The sequence below is a fragment of the Perognathus longimembris genome, chromosome 4 (assembly GCF_023159225.1).
Source record: "Perognathus longimembris pacificus isolate PPM17 chromosome 4, ASM2315922v1, whole genome shotgun sequence".
Lineage (NCBI taxonomy): Eukaryota > Metazoa > Chordata > Mammalia > Rodentia > Heteromyidae > Perognathus > Perognathus longimembris.
Window position 1 is genome coordinate 33,383,604 of NC_063164.1, and position 12,270 is coordinate 33,395,873.

The 12,270-nt window shown below is 37.6% G+C and overlaps 1 protein-coding gene across 1 annotated transcript in view; it reads left to right on the top strand.

The window, feature by feature from the left end:
- Positions 1 to 12,270, top strand: part of Dnah7 (dynein axonemal heavy chain 7) — a 206,357-nt gene that overhangs the window by 33,446 nt on the left and 160,641 nt on the right. The window contains exons 13-16 of the mRNA XM_048344207.1: positions 3,105 to 3,377; positions 4,161 to 4,288; positions 6,676 to 6,754; positions 10,903 to 11,127. Coding sequence (XP_048200164.1) covers positions 3,105 to 3,377; positions 4,161 to 4,288; positions 6,676 to 6,754; positions 10,903 to 11,127 — 705 coding nt within the window. The remainder of the gene's footprint in view (positions 1 to 3,104; positions 3,378 to 4,160; positions 4,289 to 6,675; positions 6,755 to 10,902; positions 11,128 to 12,270) is intronic.

The following is a 12,270-nucleotide window of genomic DNA, read 5'->3' on the forward strand; positions in this document are numbered from 1 at the left end:
ACCTAAGATCACTCTTTCTTTCTTTGTTTTTTCCTTTGTTCCTTTCTTTTCTTTGTTTGTTTTTTCTTTCTACTAAGTCATTGCTTAATGAACATTGGGCAACACTGGTAAGGTGAATTTTTACCTAAATCTAAGATTAAGCTTGTGGCTACAAATTCTTTGTCATTGATTAAAAGGGTAAAAAGAAAACATTTCTCTAAGTCTCCCTCCATCCCCTCTTATTTAAGGAGTCTGATATCCTTGAGTTTTTTCTAGGTTTTTCTTCCTCACACCCTCATTTAATTGTGTTATGCTTCAGTGTTCTGGGGTGTATGTGGGCAGGTTAATTATGACTTCTTCCTGCTGACTCCTGCTGAGGCTCTGTCTCTAGGCCTTGCTAGTTAATGCTCACCCCTTCTACCACACCACCTCACTGGAGAGTAGAAAGCAAGGCACAGACCACGGGCATCAGAAAATCCCCAGTGCAGCTGCTGCTCCTACATCCAATGCCCTCTGACTTCATCTTTTTTTTTTTTTTTTTTCATTTAACCCCTTTCACTTTCTCCTCCTGTTCTGGGTCCCTGTCTACACATTGTAAGAGATCCATTTAGCATTTTTTGTAGCATTATTTATTTGTTTTGAGATAGTTGTTTTTACCTGTTCCCAAATTCTCATAATTAAACATCTCTCAAGAAAATTGCAGTTTATTTTGTTCTTTGTATAATTTCAATTTATTTAGTGCATTCGTTACAATTCTAATGATACCCTGGAAAATGTTGAGGTAGATTATGAAGCAGACAAACAGAACAAGCTAGCAAGATAAGAATAACTAAGCTTCAAGTAGAGAAAAATAAGTTATAGTTGTGCTGTGATTTTGTACTTATAAAATATGACTCTAAGCTTGCTGATGTCTAAGATAAAAAGGAAACTGTGACTATTTTAATTTAGGATTAAAATAGTTAATTTAGATTTCTGTAGGAGAGAATGATATTTTTCCTGGTATCAAATTTTGAGAGCAATGTCTTTCATGTGTCATTATACAGGAGATAATGGTTTTAGTTTCCTGTGTACTAGAATTACCTGGTAACATTTAAAAAATACAGATTCCAGGGCTCACCAAGCCAGCACTATAAATACCTGTATGTGATTCTAGTAATCATCGGGTTTGGAAACAGAATAATTTATAATAATTGCAATTACTTCAATGAACTTTGATAGCAACTAAAAAGTGAAATTCACATTGTTATTTTAAATCACATTTGATAAGAACTGAAAGCAGACTAGAGGGGGAGGGGGGAGGGGGAATGAATGAGGAGGTAACAAACAGTACAAGAAATGTACCCAAGGCCTAACATATGAAACTGTAACCTCTCTGTACATCACTTTGACAATAAATAAGAAAAAAATAAAAAATAAAGTAAATAAAAATGAAAGACAAAATTGCAAGAGGCTAATGTACTGAGTCCCAGCATGTAACTATCTAATGATCAAATTTGATATGCCCTAGAACACCTTAGCTATCTCATACAAAATATAATTTCTCTAAATTCTTAATGGGAGCTGATTAGGCTTCATATCAAAATTATACTTTCTAACATACTTCTAAAGTCCCAGTGTTTAGTTCTTCTTAGGAAGTTAGCTTTATAAACTTTAGAAATTAGACAAATTGTTACTAAATGTAAAAAATATTCTATAATGAATAAAGAACTTCACAAGAGAGCCAATAATTTCACATTTCCCATTGTACGGTATAGATTGTAATCTTTTTTTTTTCAGGAAATATAATACTGAGTACTGAGCCTGGGGTGAATTGATAGTGGGGAGATAGCAGGATTCACTAATGTTCTCATCACTGAAATTGAAAGAAAGAAAGAAAGAAAGAAAGAAAGAAAGAAAGAAAGAAAGAAAGAAAGAAAGAAAAAGAAAGAAAGAAAGAAAGAAAGAAAGAAAGAAAGAAAGAAAGAAAGAAAGAAAGAAAGAAAGAAAGAAAGAAAGAAAGAAAGGAAGAAAGAAAGAAAGATAGTTTCTTAGATGTCCACTAGGGGGCAGAGAAGGCAAATGCTCCCTGATAAGGAATCATTTGATGAGATCGTTTTAACACTCGGGGAATATAACTATGGATAATAATTTTTGTTCATTACCATTAAAGAATCCTGTTTTTGGTGAGAAAGATATAGCATAGATATTTTTCAAAGTAACTTAACTTGGATAATAAACCATGTCCACACATCTATTTGTCTTCTTATTCAAAAAGGAAAAGAGGCAAACTTCTTAAGATTTGTTTGCTTATTTAAGCTGGTCCATACTTGCCCACTGTTATTCTAATTATGGCAACAGAATACAAGCTTTAAAACTAAGGAATGTAGTCTATTTGCACTGCTATTAACAGGATCAAAGATCAGAGCTCAGTGCAGGAGTCAACTGCTGATTGGTTGTCTTTTCCACTCCAGGTAGAAGTTGGCTTACTGAAGAGCATGTTGATGATATTATGCTAGAAATTTTTATTTTCATAATGCTCAATACAAGTAGTACCATAAAAAGCTAGTTACAAAGTAAAATATGGAGTTTGCCTTTCTGTATTCCAAATCTTGTTTGCATATATTTCAAATGACTGATCTTTCAAAAAAAAATCACAACTATGTGAGTCTTTAAGGAAATAAAAAAAAATACATGAAACCTAGAGTTTTTAAAACACTACTGTGATCAGATCAAATACATTTCTATAGATTATTTGGGCGCCAGTGGCTTACCATGTAACCCTAGCTACTTAGGAGGCTGAGATCTGAGGATCTTGGATTGAAACAAGCCTTGGCAAGAAAGTGTAAGACTCTATCTCCAATTAGCTACCAAAAAGCCAGAGTAGAGCTGTGACTCCAGTGCTAGAACTCTAGCTTTGAGTAAAAGAAGTTTAAGGACAGTGAGAACCCAGGCTCATGTTCAAGCCCTGTAATTGGCACAAAAATGAATGAATGAATAAATAAAATTTTAAAAAATAAAAAGAATTCCTCGTGAATAATAAAGAAAGACAATATCATCATAAGATTGGTACTTTTACCAAGGTAAATAAAATGACTATGTTAACTGAAGGTTTTCAAGATGGCTTCTTATTTCTCCTCTTTGTTTAGGAAAGCAAATCCAAGCCAACAACCTTGAAGCCCATAATTCTGGATGACATTGTAAAGGCGCACAAAGAAAAGATTCAAGAGGTAGTCATGAAAGAGAGTGCGGGGCCTATAGAACACCTCAAACTCTATGACAAGTATAATTTTTTAATTACTAAACAAGCTGAGAAAGATGTTGATGCGTTCCTGGCAGAAAATCATAATTATGAAGCTATAATAGAGGAAATTCGCAAATACCAACTGTTAGCAGAGGAAATACAGTTCACGTCTAGAAAGGTGAATGGTTCACTTTGTACAACTTGGATCTGTATCTAATGTCTTTTCCCAGTGTCATTAGCATGCACTTTGAGAACACATTGTGAAAGAATTGGAGAGCCTATGATACATGCCATGCACTGTGGTCAGCCCTAAACACAAGGGGCAGACTGTTCTCATGTAGCTGAGTTTCTAGTTCCATAAAACTTTCTTTATAATGCTATCATCTTCACCCTCAACTCTAAGAGCCTATTTTTTTCATGCTTTATAAATCCTTTGAAAAATGTGCTAATTACACAAATATGTGCTTACTTCTGTTTAGGAGTATCTAATTTTTTTGTGTGTATGTGCTGGTGCTGGGGCTTGCACATGGGGCCTACGTGCTGTCCCTTAACTTTTTCCACCCAAGCTTGGTGCTCTACCACTTGAGCTAAATCTCTATTTTTTTTTAAAATTAATTGGAGATAAGAGTCTCATGGACTTTCCTGTCCTGGCTGCCTTTGGAAGATACTCAGATCTCAGACTCCTAAGTAAATAGGATTAGCCTCATGAGCCTATTGGCCCTACTACTGTCCTGAAACAGAATTGGCTCCAAGACAACAAACTTCAAGATATTCATTCAGAAGATAGTTGTAAAATACAAATGGGTATTCAGAAAACCATCCTTGTATGAACTTGAAAAACAAACCCAACTCAACCTTGTTAGATTGTGCACAAAAATTAAGGCGAGAATGTCAAAAGTATGAGAATCTTTTACATGTTCTTATTTCTCTGTATGATCATTACACTTCTGAACTGTTGCAGACTGTTCGTTTAGGAATGTTTGAAATGCACTGTGAGGAATTAATCCGAGCTCTGGTGAAGCGAGCAGATGTTATTTGTGGGAGACTTATTGCTAGAATGTTCCGGAACCATCAGGAAGTAAATACAAGGTAACTTTGTGATGCTCCTGGTGTACTTTTACTGGGGGGACGGGGCAGTCCTCAAGTGTGATCAACTGGAATAATCGCTTAGGGCAATGCTGTAAGTGACCCAAAGGAGAAGAATCCTGGCATGCTTATTTGTACCTGGCTCTAAGTGACATTTTGTGATGTCGCTATTAATATTATCTCTCTTTTACCATAAATGTGTGTTCCTAATTCTCTAAATCAAGGGCTGAATGTGTTTGCATTTCATTGGCACAAATCAGGCAGATATGTTCTAACTTTAGTGTGTGTGTGTGTGTGTGTGTGTGCGCGCGCGCGCACGGGCGCGTGTGCCAGTACTGGGGTTTTAACTCAGGGCCTGGGCACCATCCCTTAGCTTTTTTGCTTAAGACTAGCACTTTACTATTTGAGTTATAGCTCCAACTCCCAGCTTTTTGGTGATTCGTGGCAGATAGGTCTGACAGATTTTCCTGCTGGGCTAGCTTTGAATCTCTAATTCATATCTCAGCCTCCTGAGTAACTAGGATTACAGGCATGAGCTATGGGTGCTCAACTACTTTTAGATTTTGCTATTTGTGTACTCAGTATACAAAGTGAGTTTTCTAAGCAGAATCACATAGTAGTTGTCATAGTCTATAAGGAATTCTTAAATTTGGAACTTTGTCTTATTATCGTTACTTTCCAAGGCTCTGACGCTGTTGTTGGCTGAACTGGAAACTCAATTGTCAACTAACCTGGAGGTTGGTGGGAAAGCTGACCCGTGTCTGTACATTCACTGACTACTAGTAGTGTGTACATCTGCGAATGTGTTAAAGACAAATCTCACCAGCGTAACTAGTTTTCCACCAACTGCTGCTGGTTGCTGTAGGAACCTCTTTTCTGGTATCAGTCACAAGGGATGGGGGGACATAGCAGTTTGTTTCTGAGAGTGTTCTGCTATATGGACCAGGCTGCCTGTTACTTGCAATTCTCCTGATTCAACCTCCTGAGTGCTGGGATTATAGGTGTGTAATGCCATGCCCAGATCTCAGATTTTTTAAAAATGACTATCAGAGAAACAAGAAAAAATTGCTTAAAATATTTATCTGAAGATGCATAGAAACCCCATGGGAGCTCACTTACTTAACCTGTGTTGGGTCCGGCTCTAAAATACGAATGAAACGGCTGAAGCAGGAAGAAAGGGAAACCGGAATGTTAGAACTGAATGTGGGGTGCCCTATACTGGGCGTTGAAAGTTGGACAGAAAAACAGATTTGATTAATTTCCCTCCCGTGTGAGGTCAGAGAAGAGGGGGAACTAGGGAAGGTGTCGCGTGAGCCCTGTGGGTGAGATTCCGGTTGAGCCGAGTGTTTTGCAGGGCTGGGCGGCTGTCCACGCTCTGCCAGGGAAGAGAGGGGCGCAGAGGACGGTGAAGGAGGCCCCACGGTTCTATATAATATAAAACAGAACCGTATTTCCAGCTTAAATCATGTTTTCCTCTAAACATACCAGAGGGACAGTGAAGATGTCTTTTACTTGTAGCTTTCCACGCTGGGTGAAACGTTTCATTTGATTTCACAGCTGTTTTCCCTACGCTCATGCCGCTGAAGTTTCTCCTCCATCTTTTCTTAATTGTGCTGGGCTCAGTCCAGAGGCCACGCTGGAGGACTGTAGATACGCCGTGGACTCAGCCTCGGGCTCGCTATCCATGAAGCCCTTCACAATGGCCTGGCCCCTGCCCCACCCCTCACCCCTTCTGTGTTCTTGGTGTTAACCTCACCTCCTCAAGTTTGCAAACAGGCTCAAGACCCATCCGTCTTCCAAACCAGACTTCAAACCCAAATCTCCCCTCCTTCACCTTACTGTCAATCATTGTGAAGAACTTGTCTAGATTTTCTTAGCCCCCGTTCCTTTTTTCCCTCCTTTCCTACTCCAGAGTAAGTTCATTATGTACATGTGCACTGTCCAAAGCACGAAGAACTTTTTGCATGACTGAGAAGCTTCTGAGCACAAAGGCCCATTTCAGCCATTCCATCTATGCAGCGCTGATCATTCCTTTCCTCTGTACTATCCTAACTAGAGCTCCAAAATAGTCCTTAAAACTGTGGACTATGAGAATGGCGGTTCATGGTCCTTTCTGCCAACTTGGATTCTGAGCTTCTTGAGAGCCTTTACCTCATCTTATACATTTCTGTAATTAAATATTGTACTTGGGAATGTAAGAGATGATTATTAAATTTATATTGAATAAGTACATGAACACAAATAGGCATTTAGTTCATTAGCTGCTCTATAGGTAAGTTATCATCTAACTTTTCATGTCATGAAGCATTTACTTAGTAAACAGGGAGCTATTTTAGAGTGAAATTGAACCATGAATTTATTTGTAAGATTGCTTTTGTCTGGTGTTTCAGATTATGTGAAGAATTTGAGAGCATAGCAGAAAAAGCTCTCAGCACTCCACCAAACACAGCAGAACTAATGGAAATGAAGGTATTGCTTATAAATGGCTTAGAGCATGGATTTCTGTTCACTATTGACACATAATTCAGAAAACAAGTCACCACAGAGGCTCACACGAAAAGCATTAACACAATGCTTCGTTCGTGGGTGCTCAGAGTGGTGATGGAGGGTTCACTGTCCTGACTGGTCTCCTGGTGTCAGTAGGGTCACTCTTTCCGGTAAGTTAATTGTGGTGTTCCCTCAGTTGGCTCAGCTGACTCTCCAGTGGGTTGAGCACTGTAATCATCCCCCAGCAGTGCAGCTTTGCTCTACTTGTCTTTCAAACTCCAGTAAGGGCACTGAGGTATTTTCTCTTGGTATGCAGAGACACATATGCAGCCCTTTGTGTAAGTGATTTTTCTGGTTCTTTGGTCCCATTAGCTGACAGCTCATTGACCAAAGCAACTCAGAGTGAGAGGACAGCACAGCGATGGGATCTTGGAGAGGTGAAGTATTGGAGCAATGAACGCAATTATCTCCCAGGAACATTTTGAGAGCAGTACTAATAATTATTAATAATCACCCTAATGGGGATAGGCCTGTTCTGTCCAGGGCAAACTGAAAAGTATGGTTTGTTCCCATTTTGAGTACTGAAAATCCCAGTCTTACTTTGGTTCTTTTTCACTATCCTGTGTTTGAAGCCCACCCAGTGACATAAAACAATACAAAACAATTATTTAATTGCCATTTCATTTTCATTCTTACAATGCTACGATTTTACAGAATTAAAAAGTTTCAGTATGCCCCAAATCCCAACAAAGCCCTTTTATTTTTTGATTTAAAAATACTTAAACATGTAAATAATTGAATATGTAAGAGCATTCAAAACTTTGTGTAGTCAAGAAATTATTTTTAAAAAGCTGAAGTTGTGTACATTTTATTTATATTTATTATAACCTTTAGAATCAAGTTTTACACACACACTGCTTAAATGTACTTTGTCTTCTTAAATTATGTGTGCTTTGATTGGGTCATTTGTATGTGGCTCTGTGTGCATGCATGCGTGTGTGTGTGCATGTATGTATAAAATACACACAAAGGTTCATATTATGTTGTGGGACATTTTAATATTTTGCATTAGGTATTGAAGGCTGTCAAGTGATCCTTTAATTATGGATGATTCTAAATATGGTTACAGAGTTATGGAAGTATGACTTCCTCTTCATTAAAGGAAAAGTATTTAGGAAAATTATTGCATATGAAGTGTACTTTGTTTACGTTCCTAGTCAGCAATGGAATTATTTTGGAATTTGGGGTTATATATAACCATCTTAATGGGAATTAGCAATTTGAATTTATTGTTCACTGTTTAAAATGTTCCTTATCTTTAAAAAATTATTCCCATGAGCAAACCAGCTGGAAAATTTAATCAACATACAAATTGCTCGTGTGTTCTAAGTAAGATGAAATAAAAATCCAATTATCTGACTCCATTGAAAGCTGATTAACTAGCTTTAAATATGTATTTTTTCAATTAGTCATCTATTACTTGTGAAAAACACTATAGTTTACATCTTATATGTTCAGATTTTTAACATTAAAAAATTCTTTTTATGGCATAATGATTCTTTATACTTTACTGTGAATTCTTTTCTTCTCAAAGTTATTTTTATGTAAGTAAATATATAAGGGAAGGAAGAGAGAGTGAATGAGAGAGAGATAAACAAAAAGAAAGTACAATGGAGATCACAAATTAAAATTTCAGTGGTACTTGTGTTTAAACTCGGGACATTGTGCTTGTCTGACTGACATTCTATCACCTGAGCTACATCTCTAGCCCTGGTTTTTGCTGTCTTTTGGGGGTGTCTGGTAGACTTTTCTGACTAGGTAGCCTCAAACCACACTCCTTCGTATTTCATCCTCCAGACTTGCCAGTGTTACATGTGTAAACCACCAGTGCCTGGCTAAGCCCCTAAATATTCTTTTATTTGAAATAAAGGATCATTTTCCTTATAGACAGAAAGTTAGCTGATAGGACAGAGAAGGCAAACATAGATGGGAAGGTTACAAGAGATTGCTAATTTTGTCATGTTTTGCTTGGTAGCAAGTTTCTTTTGGGAATTTGTGTCATTAAAACACAAACATTTATTTAGTCATGTTCTGGTGGCTTGTGTGCTTATAATGTTAGCTACTTCAGAGGCTAAGAATGGGGGAATAATGGCTGCATGTCCCCCTGGGCAGAAAAATCTGTGAAACCTCCAACGCAACAGAAGGTTCTGAGTGTGGTGACATGTGTCTGTCATCCAGTATGACTGAATGTATAAAAAGAGGCAGATTGTTTTCTTGACACACACCTAGGCAAAAAGTAAAATTCGGTCTCAACACAACCAGTGCATAAAAGGGCTGGAGGCAGTGAGAACTTAGTACTACAAACATAAGAACATAAAAATAAGTAAATATATATGCATACATATCAATTAATATGTATGAAATAGGTTTGAGAGAACTATATGGATACAAGTACACAAAAAATGTGCACATACGTAGGAACACCTGAATATACATTCTCTTATTCACATGAACATAGGGAGATTTGTTTCACAGAACAGTCTCAGTCTGCTGAAAATTACTTTCTTCACAATATACCTTCTCTCTATTTCTTCTACTAGATCACCAGGGCTCTTGCTTTTTTCTCCAAAATCAATAACCAATTTCTCTAACCAATTATTTTTAATACAATTTATGAACCATTTTTCATTTCACTCCTGACATGAAACGTTCCTTTCAACACTAAATTACTATGTGTACTCTCATCTCTTTTTGAGCTTTCTCTGTGCTGGTCTATTCTCTAGTCCTAGGACAGAATGAAAATCTATTCAATTCCAGCATCTGTATAGTATGCTATGGTTCTGACAGGGAGAGGCCTTATCATTTTCTTTTTTTCACAATTATCTGTTATTCTTGGGTATTTACTATCTCACATGATCTTAGAGTTGTGCCAAATTTAACTTTTAAAAATGTCACTGAAATGTTTACAGAAATTGCTTTTACTTTTATATATTATTTGGGAAAGTGTTTATATTTTTCCAAATGTGTTTTAACACATATTTCTCTACTTACTCAGGATTTGAATGTTGTCTTCCAAAAATTTTTACAGTTTTCCTTATGTAGCTTTAAACTCTTTCTTATTGAGTTGTCCCACAATTAATTCATAGTTGTTAAAACTGTTAAGAATATAGAATGTTTTCCAAATTGATTACTGATATATAGCAAAACTATTGGTTGTGTACATTTATTTCATTATCTGTCCAGTCTAGACTCCTCTTATTTTCTAAAATCTCTATCCATTTTATCAATTGTTTTTTGTGTGAGCAAGATCGATTCTATTTTTGTCATACTTCAAAGGTATATAATCTTTCTCCCTGCAGTTCTACTGTGCTGTTGACTAGGTCCCATTATCCAGTGGAGTCTGACCTTCATTTAAAGCCTCCAGTCTCCTGGCTTGCCCTGCTGCTTCCTGCCAGGGGCTCAGACACTGGCTCTGTCCCTCCACTACCCTATCACGCTCCCTTCCACTACCTGGCCCTCTCACATCTCTCACATTCCCTCTCCTGCACCTCTGTCAACCTTCCTCATCTCCTCTCTTCCTGTTCCTGCTCTCTGGCTGTCGTTCACTGCCAGCTACCATAGCTCCCTATCCTGTGCTCTAACTAGGATTCCATTCCTAGCAGCACTTGTGTGTGCCAGGAGCCTGTAGTTATACTGGTCATTATTTGACTTGTCTCCCTAACTACAGTTTGCAAAGTGTTTAAGGGTAAAACCCATGTTTTCTTTACCACCTGGAATTATCAGCACCTGGCCTAGTGTCCATAACTAGCTGATGTTTCAAAACGCAGTTCTGAAGGAAGTAAAATTATGTAGTTTTTTTTAATCTTTTCTTATCTTCTGGGAGTCTAATCCATTCCTCTCTGGTTTTCCATGGCTTTTTACATTTTGTTAGGTATCTTTTGTCTTTTTCTTCTACCATTTTAGCAAGGTACTTGGGAGGGAGAAGAAATAAACTAACGCCATTCGTTATGCGAGCCAGATGCCTTTATTTCTGATAAGTGCAAATTTATGTAGTGTATTCCCCCAGGCTATATTTTGACAGGAGCTGTTCATTACAGTGCTACCCATAATTTTTGTTTGTTTTCTCTCAGGCCTATATTCAAAAAGTGGAGACTACTGACATGATTGAACTGGGACAGAGATTATTGGATTCTAAAAACTGCCTCGCCTTCCTCATTGAGTGTGTCAACTTTTCTCCTGCAGACATCAGACTGAATAACAGTGTTTTCCAGTGGTATTCAAGAATGGGAGAGATTTTTGAAGAACACAGAAAAATCATTAAGGAGAAAACAGAACAATACCAAGAAGGTCTTAAGGTTGGCATCATAGATGTTTTCTAGAAATGTTTAAACTTTGTACATAGCATTGCCTATTCCTATATTTTGCAGGTTATCTATTACAGTTTTCTCACACTGTAATCTTAGTAAAAGGCAGTACACCTATTAGACCTTTTATAGTACTTGCTAGATGATTAAGTACTGATTGAGTGGTGTATTGATCAATGTGAGGTCATTTCATGATTGCTCAAGGTAAGAGGGAGAAACCTTTGGAAAATATTACCCATAAGTGACCATTAATAAAAGACATTACGTACAGTGCTATTTTCAGTATTTGTTTTATTGCCTAGACATCAGTATGCCCTTGGTGAAAGCTTCCTATATGCCTCATAATCACTCAAGCTGTCCTAAAAATGGGCCAAGAATGAATGTTTTTATTATCACATTAACCATTTTATAACCATATAAAATGGTTTGGAATTTGCCTCTTTCTATCCATCCAGCCTTACCTCCAGTCGCTCCTTTCTTGAGTAACTTCCAGTACTCTGTTTCTCTATGTCTCTCATCTCATCTCTTGCACATTCTCTCTTGTACACTGAGCACATGCTGCCTGCCTTCAACAGGCTTGTCTGTCAATCACAACTCATTTTCTGAGATGCCTTCTCAAACCTCAGGAAAGCTTTTCTTCTGAGAAGCTTTTGTTTTTGCCAGTCTGGGGACTTGAGCTCTGCCCGGGCACTGCCCCAAAGCCTCTTTGTGTTCAAGGCCAGCACCACTTCTGTCTTTTTCTGAGTAATTTATTGGAGATAAAAGTCTCACAGACTTCCCTGCCTGAACTGGTTTTGAACCGCAGTCCTTAGATCTCAGCCTACTGAGTAGCTAGGATTAAAGGTGTGAACCACCAGTGCCCTGCTTCCTCTTACTATACTTTTAACATATCTCAACAGAATGCTTTGCCTAACCATTAGGGTATTATTTTTAGGTATATCTCTCATTCAGTGGTCAGTTCCTTGAGAAAGAAAAGTTGCTTTCCTTTCCCCTTTCCTTTATTTACATCTCACTGGCTAGCACAGTGATTAATCCACAGTAGGTTAGTCCATTTGATCTTACTCTAGCAGAAAATGTGAGACTGGAAAACCAGTGCAGAACAGACATTTCTTTCTTACAGTTGTGGACGCTGAG